At 52.8% G+C, this 16,381-nt stretch overlaps 1 protein-coding gene and 1 non-coding gene across 2 annotated transcripts; both read right to left on the reverse strand.

Moving 5' to 3' along the window:
• Positions 1-1,651: 1,651 nt before the first annotated feature.
• TRNAE-CUC (transfer RNA glutamic acid (anticodon CUC)) lies at positions 1,652-1,723 on the reverse strand. Its single transcript has one exon. It is a non-coding gene; the product is annotated as a tRNA-Glu (tRNA).
• An 8,046-nt stretch (positions 1,724-9,769) lies between these two features.
• On the reverse strand, positions 9,770-11,418 carry LOC130260833 (C-C motif chemokine 4 homolog). The gene is made up of 3 exons (XM_056506578.1): positions 11,187-11,418; positions 10,607-10,718; positions 9,770-10,258 (listed from the first exon to the last, which is right to left on the reverse strand). The coding sequence occupies exons 1-3, from the start codon at positions 11,257-11,259 to the stop codon at positions 10,171-10,173; spliced, it is 273 nt and encodes a 90-aa protein (XP_056362553.1). The 5' UTR covers positions 11,260-11,418; the 3' UTR covers positions 9,770-10,170.
• Between the last annotated feature and the right edge of the window lie 4,963 nt (positions 11,419-16,381).

Below are 16,381 nucleotides of genomic sequence, written 5' to 3' on the forward strand. Positions count from 1 at the left end.
CCTGCTCCTTACAGCCCCTCACCTGCTCCTTACAGCCCCTCACCTGCTCCTTACAGCCCTTCACCTGCTCCTTACAGCCCCTCACCTGCTCCTTACAGCCCATCACCTGCTCCTTACAGCCCATCACCTGCTCCTTACAGCCCTTCACACAGCTCCTTACAACCCTTCACCTGCTCCTTACAGCCCCTCACCTGCTCCTTACAGCCCATCACCTGCTCCTTACAGCCCTTCACCTGCTCCTTACAGCCCCTCACCTGCTCCTTACAACCCTTCACCTGATCCTTACAGCCCTTCACCTGCTCCTTACAGCCCCTCACCTGCTCCTTACAGCCACTCACCTGCTCCTTACAGCCCTTCACCTGCTCCTTACAGCCATTCACCTGCTCCTTACAGCCCATCACCAGCTCCTTACAGCCCTTCACACAACTCCTTACAGCCCTTCACACAGCTCCTTACAGCCCCTCCCCTGCTCCTTACAGCCCATCACCTGCTCCTTACAGCCCTTCACCTGCTCCTTACAACCCCTCACCTGCTCCGTACAGCCCTTCACACAGCTCCTTACAGCCCTTCACCTGCTCCTTACAGCCCATCACCAGCTCCTTACAGCCCTTCACACAACTCCTTACAGCCCTTCACCTGCTCCTTACAGCCCTTCACACAGCTCCTTACAGCCCCTCACCTGCTCCTTACAGCCCTTCACCTGCTCCTTACAACCCCTCACCTGCTCCGTACAGCCCTTCACACAGCTCCTTACAGCCCTTCACCTGCTCCTTACAGCCCATCACCAGCTCCTTACAGCCCTTCACACAACTCCTTACAGCCCTTCACCTGCTCCTTACAGCCCTTCACACAGCTCCTTACAGCCCCTCCCCTGCTCCTTACAGCCCATCACCTGCTCCTTACAGCCATTCACCTGCTCCTTACAGCCCTTCACACAGCTCCTTACAGCCCTTCACCTGCTCCTTACAGCCCTTCACCTGCTCCTTACAGCCCCTCACCTGCTCCTTACAGCCCTTCACACAGCTCCTTGCAGCTATTGCTCTGCACTTATACACTTAACTTCGTTTAAACAAACTGGGAGACCTCTGTGATTTACTGTGTCCCTGATAGCCAGAGATCAATGCCTGAAATATTTTAAAGGAACAAGGGCAAAAGCTGATTAGAGGCAGATCCTGCGGGGGTGGGATAATTTTTTTTTATCATGCCAATTCCCTCCCTTCCAACGACTCCCAGCTGGCACAACAAAGCATTTGCATTTGGGGAAATGGAGCCAAACCTTGGTCATGGCATTAGAAGGGGACAGAAAATGTCACCACAGGCAGTGTTGCATCATGCAGTGTAAACCCCTCCCTGGGGGAGGTATCAGCCATTGGCATGTGAGCCCTTAGATCCCTGTCATACATTGCTCCCTACACCCACCACAGGGGCTTTACCCCACTGGCAGCTGCAGGCCTTTGGCAGGACAGAAGACATCCCCCAAATTCATTTTTTTACACCCCCCAAAATTCATCCCACCCTGACCCAGCCCGACCCAGCCCCACACACACTGGGAGCTTCTGAACCCTGAACTGCACCCCAAGAGCTGCTCCAGGACAGCACAGCCACCCAGGAAAAGACTGCAACATGTGGTGGCTGAAGGAACCTGGCTCAATTCCCTGGCTGGGAATTGAACCCAGGCCACGGTAGTGAGAGTGCCAAATCCTGACCACTAGAGCACCAGGGAGGAGTAGTGACCACCAGGGAGGAGTGGTGACCACCAGGGATGAGTAGTGACCACCAGGGAGGAGTGGTGACCACCAGTGGAGAGTGGCCACCACTGGAATGACCTGCTGCTGGTATCAACCAAACCCTGTAGGGAAAGGGATACTTGCTTCCCACAGTTCAAGGAGAGGCCCAGAGGGGATGGAGGCCTCAGCCTTTCTGGGGGAATGGGCAGGGGTGCCTGTGGCATTGGGAAGCCCCTCTGTGCAAGGGGAACCACCTGTGTAGGTCAGGGAAGCAGGACATGGTGATGCCATGACTCTGATCAGCACCAAAGGCAGGTTTGGGGAAGGCAGTGAAAGCAAATGGTTCAGGAAAAGGTGTATCATCTTCTGGGGGTTCACTAGGGAGCTTTTCCTGCTGCTGCTGGATCATGGTCCCTTTGGGGCTGCTGTGTGCTGCCAGGCTCATGTGACACACACCACACTGGGCACAGTGTCATGGACACCACAATACTGACCCCCAGTGCACAGCCAGAGCTTCCCCAGTCACCTGGCGACAAGAACAAAAGTGCAGGTGCAGCCTGAGTGTCAGCAGAGCCTTTCCTGGGCAAGGGAAACTGATCTGAGCCCTGGTGCTGGGCAGGGAGTGTGTCTGGAGTCCCCATTCCTGCTAGTTTTACAGTAACCTAGTCATCTTGTTAGTCTAGGAGAAAATGGCTGGTTGGGGACAGCTTTTGGAGCTGTGAAGAGCAGGTAACCAGTAGGTGATTCTCTTTTACAGAGAGTCCTTAAGGGGTGCAGAGAATTCTGTATTTCTTGGTTTACCCCACAGAAGAGGAACAAAAAAGTGGCTTCCTGATGAACATGGAGATGGAGAGAGGCTGGAAATGGTTCCCCCACTCCCCAGGGATTTGTTACCAGCATGGGCAGCAAGGAAGGGCATTGCAGAGCCCTGGACCCCCCGCGGGACAGGAAGCACAAGGTAGAGCCCAGGGCTCAAGGGGACAGAGTGAGAGTCACCTGTGCCTGCAGCTCCCAGCAGGGCTCAGGGCCAAGGGGAAGGAGCCCTGACACAGGGAACGGAGCTCTGGGCTGCGTGCAGGGGGAGACCCCAGGGAGGGCGCCCTCAGCAGAGGGATCAGCCCCGGCTGAGGTGGGTGAGTGGACGGGCTCCCGAGAACGCTTCCCGTGGAGAACAGCAGAGGGCCCAGTGCTCCCAGTGCTCGCCTGTGCTGGGAGGGGAAGTAAAAGGACAGAGAAAACCTCTCGGTTTTCAGGGATCGATGCACACAGATTGCTGAAACCTCCCTGTGCTTTGCCTTGTCCCTTGAAGCTTCCAGGAAAATGGTCTGTGTAGCTCCTGTCTCCATCTGAGGCCAAATCCCATCACGGTCCCGCCGCTGCCCTTCCATGACCTGACCGGGGTCTCAGTGGGACTTGGGGCATTCCCCAGCCCCGGCTCCCCACACTCCCTCCCCGTGCCTGTGGTGCCACCATCTCTTTTCAGATTTCTCTGCAGTGCCTGGTGGATCCCGATGGAGCCACAATGAATGACCTGGCATCCTTCCAAACTGCTGGCATCTCTGCTGTGAGGGCCAGGGCTGCAGAGGGCACCTTCAGAAAACCCTGCACAGGGCACAGCCCCTGGGTGAGGGGCAAGGCTGGGCTGTGTGATGATCCTACAGGATATGCCAGCCCTTGGCCATGTCTGGAGCAGGGAGGGGGATGTTTCCTCACTGAGGAGAACCCAGAGCACTGTCAGAGCAATAATTAGATGTCATGGTTTCGGATGCCTTTACCAGCTGTGACAGAGCATGAGCTCTGGCTGCCTTGCGGTTGGAGGAACATCAGTATCTTTCTGTGGTTTCTTAGATCTTGATCTGGCCCTGTCACATATTATGTCACAGGCAGTAACAGTTTCTTCATCTGCCAGCAGATCTGGGCACATTAAACAGGTTCATTTGTGTGTCCCAAGGCAGGACAGTCTCCATCTCTGATGGAAGCTGAGTGCCTGCCACTCACCAAGGCAGGTGGGAGGTGACACAGCACGGGAACTGCTTTTTGGAGCCCTTGGTAGGGCCTTGTCGCAAAGGCAGGTGGGGGGACATAAAAATAGACTTTTTCTACAGGCACTGCTCCTTGGAAAAAGAAATCCCAGCCCCAGGATCAGCCTTGGGGCAGTGGGGATGAGGCTTAGCACAAAATGCAGTTGTTGTGCTGAGAAGGTGAGGATGAGACCCACTGCCTTACTTTGCACCCTACATGGATCTGGGGCATAAGCAATGCATACATCAATTAGCCAGACCAACAAACTAATTGCAATTCTGGAATGCAGTATGGCAGTAGCAATAAATAATCCATCTCCCTATCTCTCACAGGGAGTTGGCAAATTCCAGCTGAGGTTTTGTCCCTTGCAAAGCCTGAATACCTTCAGCACATTGCTATGCTGCCCCAAAATGCCACCACCATGTGTCTGTGACAGCCTCATGATGTCAGGCACTTGGTTCAACTCCAGCTCCTGCTCATGAAGAGCCCTCAGGGTCCTCAGGACACCATCTGGATGCCTCTTGGGAGGATGATTTGGAAAAGCCATGGGCTCTGCCCACTCCAGCAGGGTCCCTGGCACAGCCTGGAGACCCTCCTGCAGCCCTGGCCCCCATCCATGGGGACATCATGGTGGAGGGGACACTGGGGAGGTTTTGAGTGCCCCCACAGACCCAGGAGGCCAGTGGGGGAGAAGGAGAGTGGCAGCAGAGCAGCCCTTCTCTGCAGCCCTGTCGCAGCACTGGGGCCAAGGGTTAGTGAGGAAATCTGGGAAACACGAGCTCGTGGTGCCTTGTGAGCACAGCTGGGCTGGAAAACACCCAGAGGAACCCCAGGCTTGGGCTGGCAAAATGGGGGCCTGTCACAAAGAAGAGAGAGGTGGAAAAAGGGGAAATGCTGCCTGGCACACCCTGGGGAACCCATCATTGCAAGGGCAGTGCCAGGGGCCCTGTGCAGAGCATACCATGACCCCTGTGATGGTAGGTGGGCACCAGGGACTGGGATCTCTTGATCCCTCTCAGCTCCCTGGGCTGGGGAGCTCCTGCTCTCCTTTCTGTGTCCCACCTTGTACCACTGGCACTTGGAGAAGATGCTCTCTGTAGAGTCAGCCCATCCAGGCTGGTTCCAAGTCAAGCCCTGTCCTTAGTGGTGGTGTTGGGAGGGGTTTGGAGGGCACAGCCCACACTGGAAACACAGCACTGAGAATTGGATCTCCAGCCAGTCTTCAGACTGAGTGTTCCTGCTGCCTGTGCTGCCCTCACTGACCCCCTCTATCCACCCTGGACATTTCCCAGACTCACCACTGCAGAAGGGACCCCTTGGCTGGACCTGCACCTTCCATTTGAGGGTCTGAGCACCCATGACCCCCAGACCTGGTTCCTTGAAGATGAGACTGAGCTGGGTCCTCCCGGTGCTTTGGTAGGGGTGGTGAGGTGACTTTGATAAGCGGAGTTGTTTTGGATGATGTAAATGTGAACCTGCTGCTCAAGGATGGTTTCATATCCTGTCTTGGTCAGTGAGGACTGATTTGCTCACGCTTACCTCCCTTCACACAAAGGCTATTCTGCTACTTCTTCAACCAACTGTTTCCTTTTTTCTTTTTTTTTCCTCTTTTTTTTTTTTTTTCAGTATTTCTCAGGCAAAGGTGCACTGACATTAGCTCTATTATGTTTTGGAAATTCTCTGTTTGCCTTCAAATCTGACTGAGTGGCCACTGTCCCTATAAAAAGCAAGGACTGAGCCAGCACCTCACAAAAGGCACAGGAGGAAACTGCTCTGGTCCTGCCTCTGCCCTTGCAGCTTATCTCTGTGCAGGAGGAACATCCCCACACTCTGCCTCTCCATCATCCTGGTTGCAGCCCCTTTTTTCAGGCTCTTCTTGCTCCATGTGAATACAGCATCCCTATGCTCTCCTGGGATGGAATTTTGCTCTGTCTGCCTGCAATTTGGAGCAGAACTGGCAAAAGTCAGCTGCAAATGTTGGAAACCTGTTTGAATAACTTCTCCAGATTTATTTGGGCTGATCTTCCTTTCTAGCATCCTTTTATCTATAGGGATGAATTTTACTGGTATCAAAGTTTTCAGATTTCCTGTCCCCTGATTTTCTTGCTGGCTTTTAGGAGTGGACCCAGGGTAATGACAGGGATTTTTACCCTGGGATGTGAGTGTAAAACATTTAACAAACAATTCTAGCAATGTTGTTTATCAAGCTTCTATGATCACAGCAATTTCTTGCTGATTTTCAGAGAAAAGCAGTAGGAGAAAGCAGTCCAGCTGATTAAGGAGGTGGTTGCCTGTGCTCTCAGCTGGGAATGTATAATTTATTGAGTGATGGTTTCAGGCTGGATTTCCTGATCTCTTCCAGTGGGATCTGACACAACTTTGTGCTGCTTCAGCTACCTCACAAAAGCTGCCTCAGAGTCATGTGCAAGAGTATTTCCACACCAGCAGCAGTTCTCCCAGCCAGCAGTTGTGTAAGTACCAGCTCTGGGCCCTGAGGGGAGGCTTTGCCAGCCTTTGGGCTCCTGGCTTCACATCCAACTAGGATAATGTGAGGCATCATCCCTGGGGGAAGGGAGCAGTCACCCAGGTTCCATGTGCAGTGTGTGAGCCCTCACCCTCCTCAGCTGAGACATGTGTGGTCCCTTGGTCTCCTTGGACTGTGCTGGTGCTGGGAATAAGGCATGGGAAGGAGGGAAGGAGCCAGCAGGACCTTCCAGATTGAGCCCAATCCACACATTTCACACTGTGTCCAGGTTCACTCCTGTATTGGACAAAGAGCTGAATATCTGAGCATGGCAGGTTCTCTCAAGGGACCCTGATGTGCTCTGGGTCTTTGCAACTCCTGGGTGCTTGAGGGCTTGTGAGAGATGACCCAACCACACAACCAAAGTCCCTTATGTCCTGTTTCCCTCTGGGACTGTAACCCCTGAACTCATGACTTGCCAGGTTTGTGATCAGGAAAAAGCAGGAGGTTTGTGCTAACCCTGATGCCAGGTGGTTGAAGGAATATGTGAACAGGCTGGAGCTGCAGTGAGCACTGGAAGCTGAGAAGTCCTGCCAGACCACACATCAGAGCTTGGCACAGACCTAGAAACACTCCTGCCAAGAACCAAGATTGCTGAACCACCCTGGGACCCCTGAAGTTTGTTTTGTTTTGCAAAGGTGTCATTTAACACAATAGTCCAGCTACACTTAGGACAGCTGTGATGGTGAAGACCTCCTGGCCTTGCAGACCCATCTTGGGGTGCCCTGCTGTGTGATGTGGCTAAACTGAGCCCCACCTTGTGCCTCCACTTCTAGAATGGGAGGAGGATTTCATCCCAGAGCTATTTGTGGGTGCCAAAGAATAAAGTTGTTTTCTCTCTGTGTCATCTCTGGTTGTTCCCCTCCTGTTTGGAAAATGGGGACCCCACTACAACTATTTTTGGAGATGTAGGGAAAGAACCCAAAGTTCTCAGCTGGAAGTGCCCCAGCCTCCTTAAGTCTAAAAGCCTTCACTTCTGCTTGGCCTCCCTGATATCAGCAGCACAGCAGCACAGCAGCAGCAGGCCAAGCACCTCCCAGCCCCTGCACTGATGTGGAGCCAGAACTTCTTCCCAGCCCTTTTCCCCTATCCTATCATAGCCAAGGCTGGGAGCTGGAGGGGCTTTGCTACTGAAGATTTGGCAAAGGAATGCCTGGAAATCTCAGGGTGGGTTTCAGGAGAGTCCCTATGGTGAGATGGAAGGGAGGTGGCCAGGACTGCATCCCTGGCACAGGCTCCTCTGGCATGCAGCCTGAGCCAGGCTTAGCTCCTGGGATGCTCTGTTAGTGTTCATTGCAAGATAAGCACCAATTCACTGTTGTGCTTAGCACTGATCCATCCAGTCCCCACTTTCCACAGGGTAGCACCAGTGGTGACATGTATAAATGGGTGGATTTAGGAGAAAGGATTCTTGGATTAAGTGGCCAGTGCAAGTTGAAAAGACAGAAATTAAAGAGACTGAGATGTGGGGCCAAGTTCAAACCATCAGTTCTCCAGGACTGACAGTAAGAAGCTATGATAGGATGTTCACTATGGGGTTAAGAGAAGGGACCAGCAGGGAGACAATGTGGACACTGGGACTGAGGGTCTCCATGGCTCCTCTCTCCTCCCAGGGCTTCTCCAAGTGAAGCTGGGAGAGATGGAATAGCCACAAGGTTCATGCTCTTAAAAAGGCCAGAGACAACCAGGCTATCCAGTGTTTTGCCCATGGAACCATGAAAGTCTTCTGATCTCCTGATGCCTTCTGCCACTGCAGGCAGTGAAGGAAACATTCCCTAAGTCCAGCAACTGGAAACCGAAACCAGAAAGGCTTGAGAGGGAAATTCCCAGAAGTGCCTGGGCACACAGCCAGGGACTGTCTGGAGGGGAGGCAGCTGCAGCAGTGCATGACCCAGCCTCTCCAGCCTGTTCCTGCATCCTGGGCATGGGATAAACACCAGCACTCCCCTCACCTTCCCTTTCTCCAAAACATCCATGCTCCACCCCCTCTCAGCTCAGAGTCCCAGAGCAGGGACAGTTTGGGTCTCCTGCAGTTCCTCTGCAGCACCAGGCTTGGGTTGGGATGTCCTCAGGGGTAGGGGAGACATCCAGCACCCCATTCCAGGATCCTCACCTGCTCCTGCCCATCCACCAACCACTCTGCTCTAGGGTTTCACTGCACAGTGAGGCAGCCCCACTCAGGACACACCCCCTGCAGATTTTCATCTCTCCATTTATTACCCCAGCACCATCTCCTGGGATATGGAATGGTGCTGGGTTGGGCTGCCCTTTGCTGGGATGCTGCTCTTTGGGTGTTCATGACCCTCTTGACAGCAGCCAGCTTTCCTGCCCAGAAAACACAAGACTAGAGAGAAATCATAAGACAATACAGTGGTGCTTTCCCAACCTCAGAGTTGCCAAATCTGACCTATAGCTGCAGGGGGAAAGTAAACACCAAGAGAAAGCTTTTTTTTTCTTTTTTTTTTTTTTTGGCTTTAGGAAGAATGTGATGTGGGCAATGCTAGGCCAGGTCTGGAATATGCTGTGGGGACAGTTGAAGGGAGTCTGTAAGAAAGATGGGGGCAAAACTTCTAGCGGGGCTTGTTGCTGTAGGACAAAAAGGGGATGGTACTACACTGAAGGAGGTCAGTTTAGAATGGATGTTGGGAAGAAATTGTTCCCTGTGAGGGTGGGCAGGGCTGGCACAGGGTGCCCAGAGCAGCTGTGACTGCCACTGAATCCCTGGCAGTGTTCAGGGCCAGGTTGGACAGGGCTTGGAGCACGCAGGTCCAGTAGAAGGTGTCCCTGCCCATGGCAGGGGTGAAATGAGATGAGCTTTAAGGTCCTTTACAACTCAAATCCTTTTGGGATTTCTTCCCAGAGTGCAGATGTCAAGGAGCCCTGAGCATGATCTCCATGGACAAGCTGTGCCCACCACTGTGGTTTTACCCTTGGGACCTGCTGCTTCCCATTCATGTTCCCATTGAAAGCTGCATCCTGAGAACAGCTGCAGCAGGTTTTCTGCTGGTTGTTTTACCCCTACAGCAACAGCTGGACCTTTCCCCTTGTTTTACAGGTGGGAAAGTGAAGAACCACCATTGGGGTGGTCAGAATAAGACAGGGTCCCTGTCCCTCTCCAGGCACCACTGCTGGTGTCAGCATGACATTGCATGCCCAGGGATCAGTTTGAGTTGGGGTGTGTGGGGCTGGGAGCAGCAAGTGTGCAGGATGTGCCTGGGGAGTGTGGAGAGCACATTCATCGATGTAAAAGTCCCACATGTGGGTACAGACACTTCTAATTCTGTAGAGGATGTGGGGAGTGGGGGTGTGTGCTGTGGGGGAATGAGGTTTTGGAGGATGTTCCTGAGTCTGCAGTATGGAAACTTTATGGGTTTGCCTCAAACCAATTTCCATCTTCATGTGTCCTATAGAGGCTCAGATGGGACATTCTGTATGTGCTGGTGAACACCACACAGAGGCACTTAAAAGGGAAAAAAGCAAAGGTTTTCTCCAAATTGTTTATTCTCCAGAATCATGAGTTGACATGTATAAACCAGGGTCCCCATCATCCAACAATGGGCCATCTTCCTTGAAATATCCTCCCTGTCACCCCCCTATAAATAATATCATTATCCACAGGAAAAAAAGGACTGTCCCATATGATGATTTCTTAAATAACTTCAAACAATACAACAGCCAAGGTGTGGTCCCATGGGCCTGGGTTTGGGCAGAGGGATGAGGCTGAAGCCTGGTCCGTGCAAGCCAAGGATAAGCAGCAGCCCTGAACACAAGGTGCCCTTCCAGCAGTCCCTTGGGACAGCTGCAGATGCAGATGTGGCTCCTGTTGTCCCAAGGTCCTGCTCCACAGCTGGAGCTGACTTGTCTATGACAGTAGCTACTCTTGCCACACTGCTTGGCTCAGTTCTGCTCCAAGATTTGCAGGTAGCTTTTTACCCAGGTGTGTTTGGGATTGGCACAGACCTGGCGGCCTTCCTTTGTGACAAACCTGTGGAACAGGGATGGGACATGTTAGATCTCTGCTCACACCTGCTTTGCAGGAGCCTGGATCCCTGCTCCAAGCACTGCAAGAGGTTTTCCCTGTGCTGATGCTGAAAACAGCAGCTGGCTGTGATGCTCCCCACTCCCATCCCTTCTCCCATTTTGCCTCCTCCATTCCTGCAGGAGCATCCCTGGGAATCCCCACACAAGCATCCCCAGCAATCCCTGTTCGAGCCCTTTCTCCTTGGTATTCCCATCTCCCTGCTCTGTTCCTACAGCCCCCCTGGCTGTGCAGATCTGGTCACTCCCCCACCCCTCAGGCTGTCCCTGCCCTGTCCCATGTGCTGGCACTCACACGATGGCTGGCTGGGGACAACTGCTGCTGGTGGTGTAATGACGCCGGATGAGCTTCCATGGGATTTTGTGCTGCCTGTATGTGAAACAGCATATTGGGATGTCGAGTCCAGCTAGAATAGGCAAAGGAAGACAAGGTGAGCACTAGGAGCTGTGCTGGCAGGGAAGGTAGTGAGGAATTAGAGAACAATTAAGGTTGAAATGGACATTGGGGATCATCTGGTCCAATGCCACAAGCAGTATCAAGGTACTGTGAGCGATTCTCATCCTGCCATTGCTCAGAACTTCACTTCCCCAACTACTCCAGCCCCAGGACAGAGGCAGAAATCTCTCAACTCTAATCAAGAATAAGTACTCTGAGCCCAGGATGGATGGATGGATGGATGGATGGATGGATGGATGGATGGATGGATGGATGATTTTCTAATTCCAGGCTTCCTACATGAAGCTGATCTCTGGGCAGAATGGAGAGTGGCACAAATGCTGATAAATTCCCAGTTATCTCCCATGGGAGTTCAATGGAGAAATAACACAGAAGCGCAGAACTGTTCTCCCTTCACAAATGGAAAAGCAGGACTCACCTGGGCCAGAGAAAGTTTGGGAGAAGGAGGCTGAAATGAGGAGAAGAGCCAATCCAGCTGCAGAGACCCTCATCTTTCCACAGGTGAGGGCTGTCGGAGCAGGAGCAGAAGCTCTGGAAGATGCAGCTCAGTGTGCAGCAGTTGGATTCAGCTCCCTTTTAAAAGGGAGTCCTAGAGGGAGCTGGGAGGAGCCAAAATGGAAATTCCGAGATGATGACAGGAAATTCCAAAGGATGACATGAAAGTGAAAAAGCTGAAGGGAATTGGAGGGAATAGAAAGAAGTGAGGCAGAATGGAATATGGTTCACAATGCCAAGTGACTCAGCACTCATTTTTGCCTTATTCAAATCAAAAGGAAATTAAATGTGCCAAGTGACCTGGCCACAAAAATGAGAATGGTCCCTCTGGACTTAGGTAGGGGGGTTTCCCTGTGAGGCTGTTTAGGGAAAGACAATGTTTGCGTAAGATTATGCAGCTCTGGAAAAAACCCCGACAGGCAGCACAGAAGTGCTCTCGTGCTGCTGTGTGCCAGCTGTTTGCCAGAGACTGCTGAGCTGCTCCCCAGAGCTCAGGGGTGGCTGCACTTAGGGTTCTGTGCCACCCAAAACACTCAGCCTGCCCTCCCCACACCCACAGGGCTGGTGAGGAGCTGAGGCTGAAATTCATCCAGCCCAGTTCCTGGGGAAGCTGCCCAGGACCATGTCCTGGTGGACTGTGAGACTCTCCACAGCTTCTCTGGACAGCCTGTTTCAGAGTGCAATAAAGTTTTATCTGGTGTTTAAGTAGAATTTCTTGTTGCCTCTTGTCCTGTTAGTGGCCACCACAGAGGAGAGTTGGACTGCATTTACTTTGCTCCACAAACATTGGTAAGAATACTCTGAGCCTTCTCCAGCCTGAACTGTACCAGCATCTCCTCCCTGAAGAAATACTCCTGTCTCTAAATCATCTCTATGATGAGCCCTTTGCTGGACTCTCTCCAGTATATCTATGCATCTCTAATCCTGGAGAGCCCTGAACTGGACCCAGCACTTGAGGAACAGCCTCACCAATGCTGAAGAGAGGGGAAGGGTCCCCTCCTTCAACCTGCTGTCAATGCTCCTCCTCATGCAGCCCAGGAGCCTCTTGGAATTTTGGTGGCAAGGGCACATTGCTGCTCGTGTCCAGTGTGGTGTCCACCAGGAATCCCAGGTCCTTTTGTGCCAAACTGCTTTCCAGCTGGTCAGCACTGCCAGGAACTACTGGTTCCTGGGGATGTTACTTCCCAGGGTCAGGACTTTGCACTTCTTTTTGAGCTTCATGAGGTTCTCCAGCCTGATGAGATCTCCATGGATTTCACACAGGCCAAAAGTGATAGGACAAGAGGGAACAGCTTTAAATTTAAAATAAAAAAAAAAAAAGAAAAAAATAAAAAATAGGAGATTCAAATTAAATATCAGCAGGAAATTCTTCTCTGAGAGGGTGATGAGGCCCTGGCACAGGGTGCCCAGAGCAGCTGTGGCTGCCCCAGCCCTGGCAGTGCCCAAGGCCAGGCTGGACAGGGCTTGGAGCAGCTGGGACAGTGGGAGGTGTCCCTGCCATGGCAGGGGAGGCAGACCTGGATGGGCTTTAAGGTCTCTTTGATCCAAATAATTCCATGATTCTATGATGGCAGCATGTCCCTCTAGTGTAAGAAGCCATCCTCCCAACTTTGTGTCACCTGTCAGCTCGCTAAGGGTGGCCTTTGTCCCATCAGCCAGGACATAAACATGTTAAGGACTGCCCAGTATCGATCCCTGAGATTCCCTGCTGCTGGCTGGCCTCCAGCTGGACTTTGTGCCATAGATCCCAGCCCTCCAGCACAGTGTCCAGTCCATTCTCAGCCTCTCTCACTGCTGTTTCACTAATTCATGCTTCATCAGTTTGCCCTTAGCAGTCACAGGCATCCCAAAGGGCAGGATCTCACTGGGAGCAGGGAGTTCACTAGCAGCAGGGGTTTGCCACACATGAGACATTTTGCCAGCCTCAGCCTCTCCCTCCAAGAGATGCCTTGGGTAGAAGATGGATTTTCTGGCTAAAGAGGTGAGACAAAAGTGGGGGACAACCTGCCTGACAGGGGAGAGACCTTCAAGTCTCAGCAGGTCAACAACTTGGGGCAGCTTCTTGGGGAGCAGGGAGAGGGATGACCTGTTCCTGAGCCGGGATTTTCTCTCCCAGAACTCTAAACCCCCTGTTTGGCTGCCTGGAGCTGAACATGAGAGCAATGGAGGCACTGTCCTTCACCACCTGGCTTGTCCCTGGCTGAAAGGAGAAGTTTGGAGGCTCCTTAGACTGATCTGCTCTTTCCTATGCTTATCCCATGGGAAGGATTTGTTTTGCATTTCCCCTTTCCCTCATGGTCTTGTCCTGCATTACATCCCTGGTGCTGCCAGCTGTGGCTCATCCTCATCTGGGCAGAGACCTCAGCAGAGTGGCCAAGAGTGTGCTTTTACAAGGACCAAGGTCTCTCTGAGTCCTGACGAGGATATCAGGGAAGGTGGTGGATTTTGCCAGAAGCAAACTCTGGCAGGATCAGCTCTTTGTTCCCTTGGTAAGTCTGATCAACTCGGTGCAGAATGAGAAGTGGCTTCAGATTGTGGCTGAATTGCTGCTGGAAAAAAAAAAAAAAAAAAACCCAAAGTATGGCTTTTTGCCACAGAAATAATTCATTCAGAAACCAACAGTGGGAGTTTTATGTTCCTCTGTTCTTGCAACTCACATGCAAGCGTGACAAAGGCCAGCACGGAGCAGTGACAGCGGCTGTGGCTGCAGGAAGTCACACTGTGGCTGCAGCAGCAGGTGACAGCTTTGCTCACGGGAACTTCACACCTTGTGCTCAGCAGCTGCTGCCTGCAAGGACAAGCCACGAGGCTGATGATGTGCACGGGGCACAGGGGATGTGGGAAGGTGTGGTGGCTGTGACCTGCAGCTCTGTCTTTCACCTGGAAGCTCTGAGATGGTCAGTGTGAGAAAAGAAAGCATAGCACTGTGAGGAGCTGAAGGAGGAGGAGGAGAAGGAGAAGGAGGAAGAGGAGGAGGAGGAGGAGATGCTGCAAAGAGCTGCTGCAGCTGCAGCCCCTTGCTTGTGTCACCAGTGGGTGCCCACAGAGCTCCTTTGTCAGCAGAGCTGTTGTTCCCCCAGAATGGCAGGAAAGGGGGGGCAGGTCCTGCTGCCACAGACACCCCCCCTCCCTGCAGGGCTCCAGCTCTGAGTCACCACCTGCCCCCCTGGAGCTCTGATCCCCAGCGAGTCGCCCTCGCCAGCCTCTGCACCCAGTTTCTGGTTTCAGTTTTCTGCTTCTGTCCACTGGTTTTCACTTCTCTGGCAAATCCCAGAGCCCTCTGCTATTGCAGTTCCTGCAGTTTAAATGTTTGCAGGCTGACCTCTCTCAAGCTTCCTTTATTATTCCTGGAAACAAGCCATTCTTGGCTGACTGGGGTATGAGGTTTGTTTTGGTGCCGGCACGGTAGAAATAGGAAGCTAAAATTATTCAAAGGAGAAGAGTGTAGGAAAGGATGTTATGGGACTGCTGAGTCTTCACCCCTGGAATATGACCAGTGACAAAGATTAGCCCAGAAGCTTCCAAACTCCTTCAAGCTTCCCTGAAATCCTGCCCTCACCTAGAGACATAGGTCACAAAGCCAAGGACCCAGGGCAGGGGAATGGGGGTACTTTGCCCTTGGGTGATAGTGGGGGCTGTCCCCAGGCTGGTGGGGGACTTTGTCAGCCTCCCCCTGGGGCACAGCTCACCTGTGGGGGCTGCACTATCTCAGCCCTGGCACTGAGACACCTTGGAGCACAGGAAGGAATATTATTCCATCCCTGTTACTTCCTGCAGCCTTTTCTCCTCTTTCCACAAGTGGATGCAAGCTCTGGGGAGTGGAATGATCCATTTGGAACATGCTGGTGGCTTCACCTGGGGCAGAGGTGAGGTGCTCTGGTGGTCATAGCACTGTCCCTCAGCTGATCCCTGACTGATGCCAGGTCCCTCTACTCCCACTCACAAACTGACCCCACCAAGTCCCAACATGTGGCTGTGCATCCCTGCTTGGTCCCCAAAGGATGCAGGAACGCTGGGGCTGTGGAGGGATGGGGATGCTGTGGCTGTGAGGTGGTGAGAGGATGCAGGAGAGGTGTGGGAGCTGTGGAAGGATACAGGAGCCCACAGGGGGAGGCTGCAGGGCCATGAAGGGATGCAGGAGACCGTGGAGCTGTGCCAAAGCTGCCCCTGCCCTCCCCTTTCTCCCCGGGAACGTGGGTGCCAGGCACAGCCCGTGCTAGCTGGGGCAGCCAGACAATGTCCCCTTTGAAGGCCACAAACCCATCTGAGGTGGCAAAACCCTTCACATTACAGGGGACAGGACCTGCACTTCAGAGAAACGCTGCTGAGCACCCCAACCTCCAAACAGCCCCTTACATGGGAAGTGGTTTTACAGCTTTGAATAAGCCACAAGGCCAGTAAACATCAGCTGTTTACTGGCAGCTGCAGAGCTCACACCTCGCTGTGGGACTGGGGTTCACACCTCCTGTGGGGCTCCAACTCTCCACAGAGACACAGCCCTGCCAGGACCCCCAAAAAGGGGCCAGCACTGGGCAAGGGAGTCCGGGGTCCATCAGCCCCCCATCGCTGGAGGGGTTTAACAGATGTGTGCATGTGGCACTTGGGGACCTGGGTTAGTGGTGGCCTTGGTAATGCTTGGAGGATTGTTGGACTCAGTGACCTCAGAGGGCTTTTCCAGCCTAAAAGATTCCATGATTCTGTAAATAGGGAAGTCCTCCAGCTGTGGCAATGGCCCTGACACAAGTTTAAGGGTTGTCTCTGCTCTCAGGGGAGGCTGTGGTTCTAACCTGTGGGGATCAGCCAGACATTCCATGCTCCCTGGGGCCACCTCTGCCTATCCCACCCAAAAAAGCCTAAAAAGCTGCACAGCAGGAGCACCAATGAAAATGAAAACTGTTTGTATCATACTTATTTTTATTTTTCCTTTATTATAATGAGCAGGCAAGGCCCACTGTGTTCATTAAAAGTGGGTTTGGTATTCACAGAATCAAAGAGTGGTTTGAGTTGGAAGGGACCTTAAAGACCACCTTGTTCCACCCCGCCCTGCCATGTGCAGGGACTCCTTCCACCATCCCAGGCTGCTCCAAGCCCTGTCCAAACTCTCCTTGGGCACTTCCA

This window comes from Oenanthe melanoleuca, chromosome 19 (assembly GCF_029582105.1).
Source record: "Oenanthe melanoleuca isolate GR-GAL-2019-014 chromosome 19, OMel1.0, whole genome shotgun sequence".
Classification (NCBI taxonomy): Eukaryota; Metazoa; Chordata; class Aves; order Passeriformes; family Muscicapidae; genus Oenanthe; species Oenanthe melanoleuca.

Bases quoted from the DNA above. Each gene is read 5' to 3' on its own strand.
- LOC130260833 (XM_056506578.1), bottom strand. From the start codon at position 11,259: ATGAGGGTCTCTGCAGCTGGATTGGCTCTTCTCCTCATTTCAGCCTCC. The intron at 10,719-11,186 runs GTGAGTCCTGCT...TGCCTATTCTAG, and splicing joins CCAAACTTTCTCTGGCCCAG to CTGGACTCGACATCCCAATA. The intron at 10,259-10,606 runs GTGAGTGCCAGC...CCTGTTCCACAG, and splicing joins TGTCCCCAGCCAGCCATCGT to GTTTGTCACAAAGGAAGGCC.